Source organism: Passer montanus, unplaced genomic scaffold (genome assembly GCF_014805655.1).
Source record: "Passer montanus isolate IOZ18808 unplaced genomic scaffold, ASM1480565v1 scaffold268, whole genome shotgun sequence".
NCBI lineage: Eukaryota > Metazoa > Chordata > Aves > Passeriformes > Passeridae > Passer > Passer montanus.
Window position 1 is genome coordinate 77,608 of NW_024367350.1, and position 20,449 is coordinate 98,056.

Sequence of the window (20,449 nt, forward strand, 5' to 3'; positions counted from 1 at the left end):
GAAGGGAAGGGAAGGGAAGGGAAGGGAAGGGAAGGGAAGGGAAGGGAAGGGAAACCTCACCACGGATCATTCAACTAGACCTAACCTGCTTTTTAGGTAAACTTAGGAGTAAGAGTTCAGGAACGTATGCTAAATAAAACTGCACCATGCTTTATGAACATATTCCCATTCTTATTTAAATTAAGAAGTGATGAAGGAAAAGTACATTTATGTAATTCTGATTACCTAGTTATAGCATACAAACCAGCCTTTTTAGAGCAGATACTAGAGACAGCTTAAATGTAAGACCCAAACAGAGGTCCCCAGCTCTAAGAGGGACCCATATTAGTAGTGTTTCTGATGCTTACCACAATCAATAGCAAGATCATTACCAATGAATCACTTTGCTAACTGATGAACTCCAGAGGTTCCCAGCAGAGTTCAGGATTGAAAGCTCAGAGGGATGCAGCCCAGAGATGCATGTTATAAACTTTCCATGGACCACCAGCAATTTCAAGGACAAATCAGCATTTTAATGCAAAACAATGGAAAGGTAATACAAACGGGAAGTCAAAATGGTAGTGATTTGTATAACACTGGGAAAATATTTTTTTCTTTGATATGATGCCTCTGATCACTTGTGAAGAAAATGTGCTTTACTGAATGCAGTTTGGAAGTTCTGGGTTTCAAGTAGTGAGAAGCATGTTTGATTTGGGAAACATTTGTAAGTTAGTCTTTCTCTGTTTGCTGTTTTAAAAAGCCACTTAGCCTCCCTACCTCTGCTTTCCTAGCTGTGTGTTTTATGAAATGCAACTCATCCTGCAGATCTATTTTAAGGACTGTTAGCTTGTTCTGTTAATATCTGCCAAGGGATCTGGCTAAAGAAAACAGAGGGTAAATATACAATGTAACCATAATTTCCCAACAGAACTTGCAAGTACTTGCAATTTTTAGGTACACTCTAGAACCACAATGGCTCACAAAAACATGAGTGTTTCTGTTAGAAAGCTAAAAAACTAGACAGAAAAACTTGTCTTAAATAACGTATTTGTCAGGTGTCACCTAGATTTAAGCAATACCTCTTGGGCTACGACAACTCCTGCAGCTGAGTTGGGAGAGGGAAGAGGTGAATGGTTAAACTTCGATTCTTCTCACCCTGAAGTTTTCAATAGGGGTGTGGTATTTTTCTAAAGGAGCTGCCTTAACTGGTTTTCTAGGCTATGAGAGAGAATGAGGATTTGAAACTAATTTTACAAGTTATCTCTCATTTGATTAGGAAACCTCAGACACATTTCAAGAACTGCATTCCCATATTTACACATGTATTTACATTCTAGCTCAAACCCGTAGGCCTGAAGACCATTAATATAGTTAATGGACTATTTAATGCTAAGGGGGGATGGCAACAGAGTGTTCCAGAGCTGACTACAGGCTTGGATCAACTTCAAGCCATTTACTGTCAAGTGATATGGAAAAAATGACCATTAGAAATCTGACTATAGTTTGTCTTCTGATCTAATTCCTTCCGAAAGACAAGGTGTTGGCTGACTGAAGGAGAACTTGCTACTGAAGGAGAAATCTGCTCATGACTCATTTGTATGCACATGGCATAACATTAACTGTGCCACTTCAGTAGAAGTTTGAAGGCTGAATACATTTAGAAGCCTGACCCTTGTAGAGGAGATTTCAGATAACTAACTTAGTAGGCCCCCTTCTTTAACTGCATTTCCCAGTTGGACTGGGTGCTCCCAAGGTGTAAAACTGATTCTGCTTCTCATCTGGACCACATGCCACCCAGTAGATACATTAATTTTCTTCATTTTACATGGTACATTTGACTTGCTTTTATTTGTGACAGAAAATCTCTCAGACCACACAAAAGGGAGAGGTACTGTCCTAGGAGTGCTGGTCAAAACAAAGAGGGATAACACATCTGCCATTTTAGGTGCATTTACAACAAAGTATTTGTGTGGGCAGCTGTTCAAGAGAATACTCTATTAATAACATCTTTTACTAGAATTAAATGGAATTTCTTGCATTGGTATCTAGAAGTGGTTTGCAGGGGATCTGAAGGAGAAATATTAGAAATGGTGGCAATACTCATTGGGATCAATAACACATACAAGATCATACAATTACTAAACACTACAACACTGAACTGTCATCCCAGAGTCTGCGACAGCTGATAAACCTTAAAACAACAGAAAACTGGAGAAATCATGTCCGGATTCATGTCTCTCCAAACTCCCTCTGAAAATAGGCTCAGCTGTCATAGATGGTCAAATCACCAAGTCAAAAAGACTTGAATACTTTTTGATGCAGAAAACATCTGAGTCGATCATGAATCATACCATCCCAATAGAGCTTGGCCAGAGCCCAAACCCTAATTGGTGGGAATCACTTAACACATTTTTAAAACAAGCCTCTTAAAAACAACAGTTATAAACAAGAAACCTTAGGATTACAAACCAATTGAACCAGCAAATAATTGAATCCTTCCGAAGTTTCTGTCAAGCCAGAGATTCTTCAAACACAGCAAACTTCTTGAATTCTCTGCTGGAGTACTTCTGTAATAATAATAATAATTAGAAGGAACCACAAGACTGGAAATCTGGATAAAAAACCCTCAGAAACATATGAGTAGTTAGGAAATAAAGAAGAACAAGATCCTGAAGAGACACGTGCCTTGCAGATAATCACACAGAGATAGGAAAACACATGAAAGCCAGCTGCAAACACCACAAAAACACCCCAACAACAATTCTCATCACAAAAATCTGAAGACTCATACAACAAAATCAACTCATCAACAAGAAGTGCTTGAAGGGGTTAAGACAACCTTCCCAAAGCATTCATCCAACATTAACAACAATCACCATCTATCAGCATTATTTATAAAAATTAAAAATAACAAAGGTTATAAAGTCAATACTAACAATTCATTAAACTTTGAATCATTGGGGAATCAACTGATGACCCCACAACAGGATCTGATTGACATTTCCCAAATGCTCTGTCTTCCAAAACACCTCAGGTAATTGAATCATTACTAACACTTTCATCTTTACATGATGGTTTCCCTCCCTGAGAGGCATTTTTCACAATGTAAGATTTCTATCTATATCATATTTAGAATAACATTGACTCGCATAGGGTTCTCTTTTTTCCTGTGTCTTGTGCAAAGACTTGGTGCTTTCTCACTTTTCTGATGAAGATTCTGTGGACCTGGCCTGTGGAAGAGTTAGGTGAAGCGCCCCATATAATATCTGCTGCATTTTCTGTGGAGTTGCCCTGTTAAAAAACTGGATAAAGCACTGTGAGAGTTCTCAGAAGTTTTCCATCTTGCCCTTGAAGGAGTTTCCTGACCTGATTTTTTTTTTCCCAAACGCCTGCTCGGAGTGCTGCAAAGTGCTGGCTGCTACGGTTGCCTGGCAACTGTGACAGGGCGGTGCTTTGAGAAACGTCTGACATGCCCCGTCTCCGCCTGCTCTGGGACAGCCTCAGCCTGCGTCATCTCGGGGATGGGGAAAGGAACGTCCTCGCCCTGGCCGCGCCCCGCTTTCACCGGCTTTGAAGCAGCCGCGCCCTTGGGAACGCCCCCCTCCTCCCCGGGATCATCCACGCTGTCCGGGTCCCATTCGGGATCCGCCTTGCCTGGACCCGCGCAGCCCCCATCTCAACTGGGGACTGTCCCCCCCTGGCTCCGCGCCAACACCCGCACCCGGCGGGAGCATCTCCCACACTACCGGTGCCCCTGCCGTGCTCGCGAAAGGTGAAAAAGCCTTTCTCGCTCCGGCTTCCGAGTTTTGCGACATCAACGCGCGTCCGTTGTGTCTCGCCGCCGCCGCGGCTCCGCGCTCCGCTCGGCCCGGCTCCGCTCGGCCCTGCCCCCGCAGCCGCCGAGCACTCCCCAGACGGCTGGGCGCTGCCCGCCACTGCCGCCGCCATCGCGCGCACCCTCGCTGCCGCGCGCGTCATCGCCGCCACCTCGGCCGCTCCCACGGCCCCTCCCGGCGCCACCGCTTTTGGTGCTGCCCTGAGCCACCGCTTGCAGCTCGCTCCGGCCGCCCTGGCAGCCCCTCCCGCCGCCGCCGCGGCCGTCCCAGGCTGCTGCCGGCTGTCCGGTGCTGCCGTCACCATCGCGGGACCCCCAGGCGCCCCCGCGGCCGCTGCGCGCCACCCGGGCTGCTGCTGACTGCCTGTCACTGCCTCGGCATGGTCGAAATGCAGCTTCCCCTCGGGCCCCGCGACTTCCTCCATCCCCCGCCCCGATGGTCCCGCCGTCGCCTCCCTGGCTTCTGCCGCTCTCATGTCCCCCGCCGCTGCCTTCGCTGCCGCCCCTGGCTGCTATATGCTGCCCAGCGCCGCTGCGAGAGGCTGCCTCCAGTCACCTTCTGGCCCTGTGATTTCGGCACCCTCCCCCGTCAGTCCCTCCGCCGCCGCCCCTGCCGTTAGTGTACTCAGTCTGGGACTACAAGCCTGTTCATGGGCGAGATCCCACTTTTCCTCCTCACCGAAGGAACTGGCTAGTTTCGACTTTCCTGCGACTGTTTGAGGGATGTCTGCATCAGAGGACCCTGGAAATTCTGGGTGTTCTGGGGATTCTGAGGACTGAAGGGACTCCTGGGACCCTGGACGTGATGGTAAATAGTCCTGTTCATTTTCAGTGGGAGGCATTCCTGCTTCCCCTGGATCACTGGTGGAGAGAATTGCCTCCTGCTGATCACAGGGCAATTTCCCTCCCTCGGCTCCCGTAGGAGTCTGGGCCGCCTGCTGCTGGCAAGGCGGTACCCCTCCCCCCTGACTAGTGGGAGTAATTGCTACTGCCTGCTGACCGCAGGTATCCCCTGCGGCATTCTGCGAAATCGTTTCCAGCATTGTTCCCGCTGGAGCCAAAAGTCTCAAGGCCTTTTTATCTTTCCCTGTTGCTAAATGATAAATGAAATTAATAGGGCAGGAGATCTTTCTCCTTTTTAATGCCTTTATTAAGAAGAATCAGCTCAGGTGGGGAGAAATCAACGGGTCGCACCCATGCTGCGGTTGCTCCCAGGCGTGGCACGGAGAAGGAGGATGATGCAGCTTTGTCCGCTGGTCTGCAGGCAGAGCTGGGGATTCCGTCCTCACGGTCTCCTGTGCTATAGGGTGTTAACAAGAATGGCAGTCCAAACATCATTTCATAGGGTGAAATCCCTAAATCAGACCGGGGTCTTGTTCTGATGCGCAAGAGCGCTAGGGGCAAACTCTTTAGCCAATTCATTTTTGTTTCTTAAATCAATTTAGTCAATACATTTTTAAGAGTTTTGTTAATTCGTTCTACCCTCCCAAAACTCTGGGGGTGCCACGGAGTATGTAATCTCCATTTTATTCTTAAAGCTTCAATTATATTTTGCAATGTTTGGGCCACAAAAGGCGGACCTTGGTCTGAGTCTATGGTATTCACCATTCCCTTCTGGTTCACTTTTTGGAAAATTAAACACTTTTGTAATTGCTTTTGCTAGGTCATATACACTTATGCACAGGTTATTTCTTAGGAAATAATCACATAGTCTTTGGACTCCCAAGTGGGTTAATTTATGTAGTTCTGTTAGCGCTGTCCAAGCAAGTGCTTTGTTTAAAAACACCTGTCCGTCTGACGTTAACCACTCCCCTCATTGCCCGTGATGCAACTTTAAATCTTTAATTCTTTTTCACAAAATATGGGTTATTCTCTTCTTTTTCCCTCCTCAGGTGTGGTTTCTGCTTTAAAAACTTTTACTGGATCCCCTGGTTCTAAAGCTGCTTCCTTTGCTATCTTGATCAGCTAGCAAAGGTTTCACAACTTTAGGTTGAACAGTTTGGGGGTCCAGTTTCTCCACAGTAATAGCAGTGCCTTTCACTCAAAGGGACTTGAGGCCTCTCCATTCCTCCTGTGCCTGACAGTACTGGCATATCCTTGCCTGCTCCTGATGGTGGCCCCCCCCAACTCTTTTGTTACCTTGGACTGTGGGAAAGAGTTGCTGGCCCCTACACTTTCTCTAGCTATAGCAACCATGATCCTTGCTTTGGCCTTTGCTTTTTTCTTCTTCTCTCCTTAAATACACCTTCAATGTTTCCCTCAATAGCTCATTAATGTCTTTCTCTTGCCAATCTTCAATCTTTTCCAGTTTTCTCCATATATCAGGCCAATTTAGTAACAAATTGGACCTTTAGTAGCACTTCACCCTCTTTGGTGTCTGGGTCTATTCTGGAATACAATTGGAAGTTCCGCTTTAGGCAATTAAGCCAAGTAGTAGGAGTTTCATCCTTCTCTTGTGCACCCTCAAATGCCAATTTTGTGTTAGTTCCTTTGGGAACTGATTCTCTGATCCCCCGAATTATCAAAGACTTGTACTCCATCATGGCTTTTCTCCCTTCCTCCTGGTTAGGGTTCCAATTAGGATCCACTAGTGGCAGTTTGTCTTCACCTGATGGCACTTGGGATCCTGGACGGTTATCTTTTTCCCAAATTCTTATGCTAGCAGCTCTAATCATTCGGAACTTTTCTGGGGAAAATAATATATTTAGAATGGAATTCATCTCCCCCCAAGTGTAGATATTTGGACCTAAGAATTGATTCACTTGGTTGGCAATGGCCACAGGGTCTTCAACTACATTCCCTGACTCCTTCTTGAATCCTCTCACCTCAGAAGCAGTTAGAGGAGCATCCACAAAACCAACACCTCCTGCTACTCCTCCCATAGGAACTTCTCTAAGTGGAAAAAGTCTCTCTACCTTGGAGGTCCTGGATCACGTACCACAGTATGGCCCATCTTCAGACACAAAATTACTCATTTGAGGGGTATTAGCATTAACCTGGACCTGCTGTAGGTCCACAGCTATATTTGGTGATAAGAGGTTACTAGGTAAGGAGGCATTTGTGTCCCAGCTGGGAGGAGGTGGAAGGACAGCAGTGTAGGAGGGGGAGAAGAGCTTGGGTGCATGTTAAGTGGAGCTGGAGAAGGGGTGGAGCATGCAGCAGATGAAGTAGGTACTAGTGGTGGTGCAGAAGCAGCTAAAGGAGTCGAAGGAGGTGGTGAGGGAATGGCCACCATGGCCACCGGGGGAAAAGCCGGATCTGCTATTTGAGGTGCTCGAAGGAGAGGATTGTAAGGTGGAGGGGCATCAGGAGGCAAGTAGTCTAGGAGGTCCCACCTTTTAGCAATCTCTTTAACTCCAGCATCCCCTCTTTCATTCCCCTCTTTCTTGCTCTGCACTTTACAAATTTGCACTCCTTCATTATTGATAGCATTCAACCAACAAGCTGCATATAACAATTGCTCAGGATCAATATTCTCTCAAGATGTCAGGTACTGACTCAGTTGTTGACACATCCACTTGTCTTTTGTTCCACACCCTGGCCATCCTTCTTGCACATCTAATTCTGGCCACACTTCTAGACAATAGTGAATCATCTTAACTTTATCTAATCCTTCTGTGGCTTCTATAGAGTCCCATCTCTCTAATAGTTCAGCTAGGGGACTATGAGGAGGTATATTCTTCAGTCTCTGGCCACTTTTCTTACTATTATACCCTCCCATTTTTTCGGCCTCAAAAAAAATCACAAAGATGGCTTTACCCTAAAAGAAATATATCTTATTTAAGAAGTCCCGGCCTCCTCTGCTGAAACTCCAGTTTGTCTGACTCCTCTTGTCAGGACTTTGTTGAGACCTCGGCTTCCCTCACCAAGACTTCAACAAGCAAACAAAACAAAGAAATCCTCGAGACCCTGGCCTCTGAGGCTGTATGCCTGACCTCCTTCGTCAGGACTTTGTTGAGACCTCGGCCTCCTTCGCCAAAACTCAACCAACAAAACCTCGAGACCCTGGCCTCTGAGGCTGTATGCCTGACCTCCTTCGTCAGGACTTTGTTGAGACCTCGGCCTCCTTCGCCAAAACTCAACCAACAAAACCTCGAGACCCTGGCCTCTGAGGTTGTATGCCTGACTTCCTTCGTCGGGACTTTGCCTGCAGGACTTTTGGACTTGCCCGAATCCTTCTTGGGACTTGTGAGCTTGCCTAACCTCTCTCGTCAGGACTTAAACCAAAAGTATGGTCTGATTTTTAGTTTGCCTGACCTTCCCCATCAGGACTTACATATCAGGGCTTGAAAAAACTCAAGATAGGCTTCCTCTGCCAGACCTTGTGCCTGACCTCCGTCATCAGGACTTAAAAACAAAACTACCTGATTTTCTAAATCGCTAACTTCCTTTGTTAGGACCTGTATCAGGGCTTTTGGGATGCGTGCCACTCACACACTATTTCCTCCACATGCCCAGAGGGGGGTCCTCTTTACCCCTTTGGAGGCGCCTCAATCACCAATTCCACTCGCTTCCCCCTGTTCCCGGCCAGCCCCCTCGCGGGGGTGCGGAACCGCAGTACTGAGGGGTCCTCACTCACTTCAAGGTGCCGAGCTGCCGGCCCTCGTCTCACTCACACGCCACTCACTTGCCTCCCACTCCAGCCGCCAGGATACTCTCACCAGTCTGATGCTGCTCCGTGTCACTGTCCCAAGCTGATCTTCTCTGGTCCTGATAGCCAGCTGTCCTGCAGTTCCAGGGTGGGCGGAAGAAGTCCCAGTGGGCAGACACCAGTCCCGGTGTCTTCTTCAGGCGTGGCTATCGCGGATGAGTCCCCAAGTTGAAATAAACGGGGCAGGAGATCTTTCTCCTTTTTAATGTTTTTATTAAAAAGAATCAGCTTAGGTGGGGAGAAACCGACGGGTCGCACCCACGCTGCCGGTGCTCCCAGGAGTGGCACGGAGGAGGAGGATGATGCAGCTGCATCTGCTGGTCTGCAAGCATAGCTGGGGCTTCCGTCCTTACGGTCCTCTTTCTAGTTAAGACCTTTTCAGGTTAGGGTGAGAAGTGAAAGGATCTTAGCAGATACTGGATTAAGGTCCTCATCTTTAGACATCATTTAGGTCTCTTAATTCCATGTTGGCTTGTTGTTTTTAGGGGTTTTTTCCTGAACATTGCAAAATCTGGTGAAATGCATTCTCATCTGCATACTAGCTCTGATGCCACTCCCCCCTTGCTACCTGCGGGGGGGTCTGGTGTCACTCCCTGGCAAGCATCAGGGGGGACAATGGCTAATCACCAACCAGTAACAGGTAATTGAAGAAGAACTCTTAACAATAGGTGGGTACAACATGCAGGTAACCTTCAATTTAACAGCAACTGGCTCAACTTGTTTAACTCTGCAATCTTAAAAAATATTGATAACTTTTTATTCATAACAGTCCTGGTCCCTGGCCAGGAGATCACAGGTGAGTATTCCTAGGTGCCTTGGTCTTCCTCTCGTCCGGGCCGTGCTTGAGGTGATTTGTTTCGGCAAGGGTCAGGTTGTTCTTCCTGGGATTTTTCTCTCTGGTGGTGTGCCTTTTCTTCGGTTGGAATTCAGTGTCTGGTGGCTTGGCTGCTTGCCAGCGGCTCACCTCTGAGCTTCACCCACCCAGGGACGCCAGCTCTTGGGTTCCCTCCCTGGTTGAGATGATCCCGAGGTGTGTCAAAAGTATTTTTCTCCAACCCAGCTGTGTGACAAGAAATCAGAAGTCTTCGGCTGTCGTTCTCAGCATTGTTTATTATTTATCTAAAACATTTTCTGTCTGGCCTGCCAAGGTCTGGCCTGCCTGGCCTGTTCTGCAGGTCGGTCTGAGGCACACTCTGGCCACCTCTGGGCTGGTGTTGTCTTTTATACAACAAACCACATATTCGATATTTACAGTTATTTTCCAATACCTATCACCTATGTTAGACAGTGACTTTCTAGTCTAAACCAAGCCCAAAGTGCTAGCACCACCAAGAAGATGGAGGCTAGAAAGAAGGAAGAAGGGCAGGACAACACCCAAATCCCTCCATCTTGTACCCCTAGACCCTCATAGTAAAATTCTTCAAAATTTCACCTTTCACGCTGCGACAACTACTATTATGCTACTTAAACTTTTGTGACTTGTAATTCTTCATATAAGGTTGGTAATTTGCTCTGTGGGTTAAGATCGAATTCGCAGGTGTCTTTGGCTTCATGCCAGGGTCTCCAAGCCCCTGCCAGGGCTTTGAGCCATCCAGGGCATCCAGAGGAATGTCCTGGGTTCTGACACATTAGTGCATAGCTCTAAACTGCATATAAAGTGTAGTTAACTGTCTTTACATTTCAGACAAATTTCACCTTTCACGCTGCGACAACTACTATTATGCTACTTAAACTTTTGTGACTTGTAATTCTTCATATAAGGTTGGTAATTTGCTCTGTGGGTTAAGATCGAATTCGCAGGTGTCTTTGGCTTCATGCCAGGGTCTCCAAGCCCCTGCCAGGGCTTTGAGCCATCCAGGGCATCCAGAGGAATGTCCTGGGTTCTGACACATTAGTGCATAGCTCTAAACTGCATATAAAGTGTAGTTAACTGTCTTTACATTTCAGACAAAATAATCCCTCTGGGCCTGTGATCCAAGGACACACCACAGCCTCAGGCCCTGAAAAGTATAAACAAAAGTGAATTGGGAAGGGGCAAACTGAGGGAATATGGCTTCATTACCTGAAGTTTTAATTGGAGAATTAACCCCTGATATGCAAACAGACTTCTATCTGCCTGAAAAACCTGTGCCGCCATCCATCTTGGGCGGATGTAAAAGCCTCCGCGAGGCTTTTACACTGCCCAAGGCCTGTTGAAGGCCTTTAAAAAATACCCACTTTATTCTCTTAACTCTGTCTAGTTTCTGTTCTAGGTAGCCACTCCAAGGCATCAATACCATGTAGCACTGAGTGCTGCTTACTTCAGTAAGGCTAATAACAAGGAGACAGGAAAGAAAGGTTTCTCTATATTTACTTAGCTCACATAATTCTGCTGGGTCTTCTCAAGTCTCCAAGTCTATAATTCAGGTTCTGTTTTGCACAGCAGTTCCATAAAAGCTTAGTTTCTTTGTGTGTGCTACGAGATGGAATATATCTGAAAGTAAATAAGTAGCAAATATTGGGCCAGCCTTCAACCAAAGGCTTTTCATAGCAAATCATGGAGCCATCACTGCTGAATTTCAGCTGCCAGAATGATGTACGTTGGCTGTATCTTGAAAATTAAATATGCATCCTTAGAATAGGAAGGGAATGAAATTCAGGCATTTAAATACATAGGTTATTTTGCCTGATAACAGGCACCAGTCTGCCACAGACAGTTATTCACTTGAAAACAGATCCAGAATACAGGATCTGAAAAGCTCTGTACAGAGAGGCAGCATTTTAGCAGGCTGCTTTGATTCCATGCCAAGTGTTCAGAGGTGGCTTCAACAGTAGGCAACAAAGTGTCATAGAGGTATAACTGAAAACAACTGAAAATTGCATTAGTTTCTGTCATTCTCTCAATAGCAAATGCACATAGATTGAATTTCATCATGCATTTGAAGGTACATTTTAAGCACATATTAGTTATGTTTTCCCTGTCCCTCAAATGGCCCAGGATGTAAAAATCAACAAAAAATAACCCCCACTCCCCTTTGTGGCACACACAACCCACACCTGAAAGGCATCAGGAAAAAAACCCTTGACTATTTTTGCCTAGGTTGCCTATAGGGATATAAATCTGTGTGAGGAATATTTACATCCATCTCCATAAAATGGCATCATTCTTTGCAATTAACAAGAGTTACTTAATTGCTCCTTAAACAAATGAAGTCCTTTGTGTTTCAAATTAACTGAAAGGCATAAATGAATGTTACTAATTTATGCCTTTCAGTTTATCTCATAGCATTGTTGAAACCAGCTAGTTCACAAGAACTGCATATAAATGAAGCAGGAGCTAACTTGAAGGGCAGCATAGGTAAATTTTTTGTACCTAGTGCATTGTTCTTGCATCATTCTTACTTATTTTTTAATGAGGAAAGCATTTTTTAATGAGGAAATTTGTTATACCTTGGTATAATATAAAAGCCCCAGATCCTCAAAGGACAGACTTACTGGTTTAACAGAGAAAAGGAGAAAGAGAGACACAGAGAAAGGAAAAGTGACAGATTTGTGGGAGGTATGATCTACAATCCAAGTCTATTTTCGCATTATTTGTCATTCAGTAACTTTTGCAATTTATTGATGCTATATCATTTCAGTGGAGATGGCACTTGTCATGTGGGTATTTAAACATGTCTCTTGTTTCACCTGCATTTGCAAAATCTCAGTAATATGCTATATACATAGAGAAAACATACATGTCCATAAAAGCTGTTTCTGTTACAAAGATTAATTACAGTATTTGCTTCATCATGCAAGCTCTTTCCCTTATTTAGCTACCCAAACCTTTCTAACAAACAGGCTCCCAAATGAAATTTCAGTCTCTTTTTACAGGTAGCAAAAATATACTGGATTTAAGAACACTTAATAATTTTAGCTAAAAATGCAGTGATTCCACTCTAGTTCAGTAAGTATTAAGAGACTGAAATGCCAGAAAGAAATGAGGAGTAATTCACATGATGTTGGAAAATGATATTAAAATCAAGAAATAAGGGAGAACTGAAAAATTCTCTTCTGCCTGATATTTTCTAGAAAGTAGTATATTAAATCAACTCACTTTTCCACCTTTTTGTTGTTTGTTTGTTGTTTGTTTTTTGTGTTCTTCTCTTTTTAAGACACTAAGCTGTTTACAGAAGAAGAACAAACAGTGATTATGGAAGATGAAGAAAAAGATGGAGACATAATCCACAGTTAGATTACAGTGGTATTTCAATAATACAGTGCAAATAATAATGGGTCATTCAAAGTGGCAACACATTAAAAAAGATCTTTCACATTTGTAAATAATTTTCTCAGTTATACACTTGAATTTAAACTACCATCAAGTGCTTATCTGCTTATCTGCATCTCATAATTCCTAGCAAGCATCATGGGACATGAATGGCAGAAATTTCAGTTACACAGGGTTTGAAGGATTCTGTCAGTTTACTACAAGTGGCTTCCTAGCATTTTTGCCAATGAGAAATATTGGCAAACTGAGGCAAGCCATGACATCACACCACAACATCGGAATCCACCTCAGGTCAGATCTGGTTTTGTGCAGTGTGGTACTCATGCAGTACCTGGCACTAGAAGTGGTAATGCAGAGTAGTAAAACATCAGCTCGTGATTCAAATTGCTTTTTTTGCCTGACACTTGACCTCATTTGTCCAACTTTCCTTTCCTGAAATAACACTGACCACAGTGAAAATTCCCATGTGCAGAGCTGATGGGATAGATGAAGAAGGTGAGAGGGTCAGGATTCAATTCTAGAGTGTCTGAAATGCAAAGCAAAAATTTCATCTGCCTGTATCTGCTCATGACTTGTGTCTGTAAGGAGGAAAAGATAAATTTATTTTAGAATTAAAATTACACCTAAGGGCTCTCAGCCTTGACAGATGCATCAAATAGGATGCAGGGCAGAGATCTCAGAGGAGAAACACTAGGGAAGTGCAATGCCTGCAGGTAATTGTCTCCACTGGCTTGGTGAAAGATAAAATTGTTGGATAGTTGATCCTTTTGCTCCAAATAATTTCTTTTCACATCTGCTTTTTAAATTGAATTCTGATTCAATTCTTAAATTGAATTAGTTAGGAGAGGTTGTAAAGATTCAAACTCACAGCAGGAAGGTAAAACTTGAATAAAAGGAATAATGTTTCTCAATGGCATATGCTTACTGCAAGGTGGAAGAGCATTGTGACTTTTCAAATAGTTTACCTCAATGATTCAAATAAGAATTGTTTTCACAGACAGCTACAGCATTTGTAGAGAGATGGGTATTGGTAGAATATTTTACCCAAAAAAAGATAGAACTGGACACTGTCTGCTGACCTTAATACTCTGGGATAGATGGAGTAGCACTGCCAGATGAACCCTTACGGAACTAAGCAAAGAGATTGAAGATTATCTAGCCTGGTGGACAGAATTTAGTTATCTTTTTAAGTCACTTATACAGACAGCTGAGGACCCTATTAGTTTGGACTCCATTTGCCACTGTGACTGACCCAACATCTTTCATGAGAATACAGTCCATTCACAAATATATGTGAATGTATACTCTCAAAATGTAATCAATGAGCTTACAATAAATAATTGCATGTTAAATTGCACAAGAGGTCCACTATATGATTAATGGGATACCTCTTACTTAGAAAGTGTACTAGTTGTTATCCTATTAATCTATCAGTGAGATAATACTTAAAATATAAATCATGTATAGTTCAAGTGACAACATAATATAAGATCCACAGTAAAGTGTGGAAACAGATGGACGTGACAGCCCTCTCCCTTGGAGAAATATCCCTTGAATGGGCTATGATAAGAGCTTCCCAAAGTCTCATGGATTGAGAAATCCTCCGTGGTCATGGTGAGTTCCCAGCATGCTTTGGAACCCCATGTAGATTTGTTGGGACTGATTGGTTTTTCCCCCTTTGTACCACCCCTGCTTTTCCCATAAAACCCCAGTTTCTGCCTTGTTCAGGAGGGAGCTGCCATCACTAGCATCCTTCGCAAGGTGCTGGAATAAAGGCTATCTCTGTGGAACAACAACACAGTGCTCCTGTCTCTTTGTCCCTGTGTTGGCCAGGGTACACCTCGCAAGGCAGAGCTGAAATCACTAAGAGCTGAAATCACTTCTAAGAGCTGAGGTGAGATGCCTACCCCTTGCTGAGGTTACCTGGCAGCTGAAGGACTGCCTAAGACTCCTAGAAAGCTCTCTCTTGTGGGACCTCTCTCTGGGAAGGTTGCGGCGTCAAGGTCAAGCCATCAGACCCCCAACTGCCTCTGCAGTAAAGTATGTCACAACAAGTACACAACAAGAATATGACTCAGGTCTACCTTTGCCAGTGAAGTTGGTGAATATTTTCAGTGCATGTGTAGTGAGTTGACCTTGGCTAGATGCCAGATACCTACCAGTCTGCTCTATCACTCCCCTTTACGCCAGGACAGTGGAGAGAAAATAAGATGGAAAACAACTAGTAGGTTGAGATAAGGCAGTTTAAAAAGCAAGAACAAAAAAAAAAAAAAAAAAAAAGAAAAGCAAAAGTTTACACATGCATAAGAAAAAGGGAAAACAATTAATACCTACTTCCCATCAGCAAGCAATATTCAGCCATTTCCCAGGAAGCAGGGTTTCAGCACACACTTCTGGAATGGTTGTTCCAGAAGGCAAAAGTGGTAACATAACAAATGTCCCCCATTCCTTCTCTCTCCCATAGCTTTTATATCTGACCTGATATCATATGGTATAGAATACCCCTTTGGTTTATTTGGGTCAGCCACTTTTGGCATAGTTTTGTCCCCTACCAGGATCTTGCTCACTCCCAGTCCCTTGATAGGAGCCATGCGAGACAATGTTAGAGACAGTGCCGATGCTGTGCCAGTGCTGCTCAGCAGTAGCAAAACCACTGGTGTGTTACCAGTACGTATCCAGCTACCAATGCAAAGCACAGCACTGCTGGGGCTGCTAAGGGAAAATGAACTCTATTTTTGTCAGCCCCAATACAATTTCCACCCCTTATTTCATACTATTTGCATCCTCCTCAGATCTCACATAATTTATATATCTTCCAACTCCTCCATTGTATTTCTCATTACTGGAATCCGTTTTTACCCATGCTTACAACTTAACTACATCCTTACACCATCTCTATACCCAATATACACTTTCATTAACTACTACCCCTGTCCTTTAACAGATTGATATTACTTTCCCTTTTCATGGGCTTCCTCCATCTCTCCAGATCCATCACTTGGGCTCCATTCAATCAGAATGGGTAGTCAAGACAGGAGAAGAAGCATACTTGATCACTGGGAATGAAGACTGGCCTGGCTCGAGTCATCATTGCATCCTCCTTGCCCATCACAAAATTAATTCTTCATCAGTTCAAGTCATTCCTGCTACTTTACTTCCTGCAACACATAATTTATGCCACAGATTGTTTTTCCCACAAGGTTAAATTTCCTTGAGTCACACAGCAGGTCTCCCAACTCTTCCACACTACCTACCAAATACACCCTGGTCCTTGGGCAAAAACAATCCCACAAATGGGTTTGCCTTTCCTCATGGAAGGAGAAATCCACACCAGCCACACCAGCTTTCCCGGCCATGAAGCCCCAGTCATGAAGAAAGAAACAGAGTTAGCTATCTGGCCTCCATCTGGGGCTTCCCTTCTCTCTGACTGAGGCAGGACAGAACCAATCTCTTGGGCTGCCCCTAAAAACTGGGCTGCTGGTTCATAGGTATGTGAAAGTATGCAGAGTTTCTGCTGCATTTCAGACCAAGAAGATTCAATTTCTACAGCTGATGTATGCATTTGCAGGTAATACTATGATATGAAGCTGCTGAAATATGATGCAGGGGCTCTTTGAACCGCCTTCCTCCACATGGCCATTGTGCAAGGGACAGCCTCTGTATCTTTAAGGACTTTATCCTTTTTCAGATTTCTATAGATGACTTCCAGCACTGCTAATTCTCTCAGATACTGGATAACTTCAGCTGTGGTGGTCCACTTTCCTGAGGAGTTTATTCCCAAGAACTGGATGTCCTGTGCAGTTCCCTTAACTTTGTTTTATGGCAAGAACAGCTTTCAGAAGGATTTGGATTTTTTATTCTTTCCTTCTTCAAAAACTTCTTCTGCTGTATTGCCCCACACAATGATATCATCAAGACATTGCAGGTGTTCTGGAGCTCTACCCTGTTCGATATCAAATAGTGGAGCTTCCATAAATGATCTTAAAAGATCTTCCTTAAATTAATATCTTGCCCTCACGCTTGAGAGGAGCTGTCTACAGAGGCTGAAAATTGCTCATTCTTTTCCAATTCCTCTTTCAACTTCCCAATCTCTAGCAAGGGATCCCAGCTGTTGGACTTCATGACCTTCTAACTGCTGAGTGTTGGCTCCATTATCCCAGCATCGAAGAAATCCATTCATCTGGCTGGTGACTGTAGTCTTTTCTCAAGTCTCAAAGTTCTGATGAAGTCAGAGTAACTTGGGTTTCCTGTTTGATTTGCCTCACTCCTTTCAATTTCTGTGTTGAAGGACCTGCTATTGAAGGATCTGCTTCTTCCATCTAACCCCTCCTCTCCTATTTCTTCTTCTTCTTCTTCTTCTTCTTCTTCTTCTTCTTCTTCTTCTTCCTCCCTTACTAATCAATGGTATGAGCCTGTTACCTTGTCAATTTTTTTTTCCATTACTAGAGTAATAACTTTAGTTACTGTAGTTTGAGTCTGTCTCAGTTATAGTGTCCTCAAATGCAGTTTGGGTTCCTGCTATAACTACAGTCCTCTGAGAGTACAGAACTGTGGTTCAGTAGGCACAGGCCAGGCCCCAGTACAGGGTGAGAAGCTGCTAGTGTTCATTGGGCTAGACAAGACACCTTTCTATCAGTTGATAGGCCAGCTTGTCAGGGTTGATCACCTGTTCAGGTGTAAACCCCCAGGTGATGGTAGGTGATAATTGCCCTAGAAACATGCCCAAATCCTTCCATGCACCTTGCCACCCAGAAATTGAATGCCTCAGTGCAGATTTCACTATCTCCTAATAAAATTTGTTTTCTCTTACATCAGGATGGCACCAGATTCCATAAACTCCATAGTGAACCAGCAGTATTAGTTGATATTATTAACAGTATTAAGCTGCTTACATAAGGATGAGCAAAGACTGTGGAAGATTGCATTATAAATGCATTCAAATCAGTCTCGGGCAGGGAGAAGGAGGTGTACTCCTTCATCATCCACAGAAGATAGCTCCCCCAGCATAACAAGTGTTACATCATCAGTGTAAAGGAAAAGCACACAGCCACTGTTTGTATTAACATGTTCTCAAACTCAAAAGAGAGAGAGAAGCAATGCAGCTGACAAACTCCATGTCCCACAAAGAAGCTTGCTACTTGATAAATACTATTTATAAATATGTATATTTATATATTACTGCTTTTGCCTCACAGCACACACTGGATGCCAAAAATATTGTAGTGGTGTGACCTCGGACACTTCCTGAGAAGCAGGGTTTCAGCACACAATTCTGGAGCAGTTGCTTCAAAAGGCAAAAGTGATATAACAAATGTCCCCCATTCTTCCTCTCTCCCATAGCTTTTATATCTGAGCTGATATCATATGGTATGGCATATCCCTTTGGTTTATTTGGGTCAGCTATTTTGGCATAGTTGTGTCCCCTACCAGGATCTTGCTCACTCCCAGTCCCTTGATAAGGTACCATGAGAGAGAACAGTGCTGCTCCGCAGTAGCAAAACCACTGATGTGTTATCAACACCTTTCTTGCTACCAAGGCAAATTACAGCACTGTGACGGCTGCTAAGGGAAAATGAACTCTATCTCAGCCAGACCCAATACAGCACAATAAGCAAGAGTGAAGTGTGGAGTCCTGAAAAGATTCAAATTAACATCAGCAATGGATTAGCCATGAAATCGACATGTTTAGGCATGAAGGGGCTTAACAACACTAAGCAGGAACACAGATAGAATGTGACTGACTTTACTGCTCTGAAATTTCCAAGCCTGGGAAATGCTGACACAGTTTAATGGAAAATTTAAAAAAAAAAAAAAGCCTCCTTTGAGCCTAGAACTGTATATTGCTTGGCAAAGAGGAGTTACAGTCTGAGTGACATCTCTAATGGCACAGCAGCCTAATTTATCATCCCTGTATTGATGAAATTGAAACCCAGACAGGAGAATGCTGCTGCTTCCTTTAAAAATGGCATATTCACAGCCTGCCAATTCAGCATTTTCTCTTTTTTTTTCCACCCAGGACTAACATGAGCAATTAAAAGTAATTTTTCACTTGATCAATTAAGTAAATAGGAGGTTTTTAATATTCGTAGCAAGGAGTTCTGTAGCAGGCTCAAGGCCTGCGAGGCCTTGGCGGTCAGAGGCCTGAGCTAGGAAATGCCAAGTCAGCATGACTGGACCCTAGCAGCCCCTCTCTTCCTCCTTCGGACCCTGCTTATCTCTCTGTAAGCCCATAGGTCACTTTCCCCTGACCCTTACTATAGGACAGTTTTCAAAACCTCTGTAGGGTATAAAAACCGCTAATTCTGCCTGGTTCGGCAGAAGAGCTGTCACTGGGAACCTCTGCGGAACACCCGAAGAATAAAGAATCCTGCGGAACCCCACACAGCCTTCTCCTCTCTCTCCCTGCGTCTGCTGCTGTGGCACCTAGCAAGCTAAAGAGCTGAAATCACTGAGAGCTGATAATCACTAAGAGCTGAAAATCACTATAGCTTGCTTAGGTGGCCTAAGCTCCCGCCGAGTTACCCTGGCTCCGGCACCCTTGCCGGGCACAGTACGGTAGGGAGCTGCTGTGATAGAGTTGTAAGGATCTGATAGTAAAAATAATGCCTCAAAAAGTGCTTCATCATTATCATTATGTCTTTGAACACCTGAATACTATGAGCAGCCCACCTTGAGGTCCATAAAAAAGAAGGCAAAACCTGTGCAAAACTAGGGAGGAGGAAGAGAATGACAGAAACTCTGGCCTTTGCCTCCCCCCCCGTCCTGATGGAGCTGCCAACAACATCCCCCCTCTGCAGCCCTGCCCCCTCCCTGCCATCCAGGTTTTTTCACAGCTGGAAAAGAACCTAAAGCCTCCAAAAGCTGATATGACACCGAGCCTTAGAATGCTCCTGCCTGGGGAAAACAGTAACCTACAGTGACACACTTGACTTGTGGAATCCCTCCTCTGCTCCTGCATTCTCTGGTGTGAGCAACAAGAGTGGACCAAAGTCAGCTGCAGATACATGCTGCATCTACTTTTCAGAAGGTGACTTCATTCCAGCCAAGCTGCTAACCCTCAATACTGGAAAAGCAGATAAGCTCCTCCAAGTAGCAGAGACAAAAAAAAGGGGCAAAAAACTTCTTTGCCCACCACCCCCCTCAGTGGAAAGGTAACAAGTGTGGTTGGTAAACTCTCCTAGGCTTGTAATCTTAGCTTTTTTCCAACTTTTCTCTACTTTCCCCTTTTTCTCTCTTTGCCTCTTTTACATTAATAAAGAAAATATCTTTTTTTTCTTTTTTTTTTGGTACCAACATGTAAATTCTTTTATGTTTTAATTATGTTTTGGGGAATATTTGAACCTGAAATTGTTTCTGCAACTCACAGGGCTCCTCCATAATTAAATGAATTGTAACATTTCATCACAGGGCACAAATCCCTTAAAACTCAAGTGCTGATTCCAGAAAATCAATAAATTGCTAATTTTTATGATTGATCATTTTGTGTTAGAGAAACAAAGCAAGATACCCTTATGACTCTTTTATTTTCTTTTTTCTTTTTTTCTGTAATTAAAGTGCTTCATAAGACATTATAGCTGTTTGGTTTTTGATTAAATTAATGCAAGGTGCCCCTCAAAAGTGAGGTGTATTACAATGGCTAAGTGTTTAAAATAAGGTCCTCCTGAGGCACAAGAAGTGGGACAGTGGAAAATAATTCAAACAAGGTGCCCCTCAGGAATGATCACCCCTGTGT

The 20,449-nt window shown here is 43.9% G+C and overlaps 1 protein-coding gene across 1 annotated transcript in view; it reads left to right on the top strand.

The window, feature by feature from the left end:
• PPP1R17 (protein phosphatase 1 regulatory subunit 17) overlaps window positions 1–14,442 on the top strand; it is a 20,526-nt gene extending 6,084 nt beyond the window's left edge. Inside the window, exon 4 of the mRNA XM_039712415.1 lies at window positions 12,602–14,442. Within this exon, the coding sequence (XP_039568349.1) occupies window positions 12,602–12,681 (80 nt within the window). The 3' untranslated portion in view covers window positions 12,682–14,442. The remainder of the gene's footprint in view (window positions 1–12,601) is intronic.
• Window positions 14,443–20,449: the final 6,007 nt, after the last annotated feature.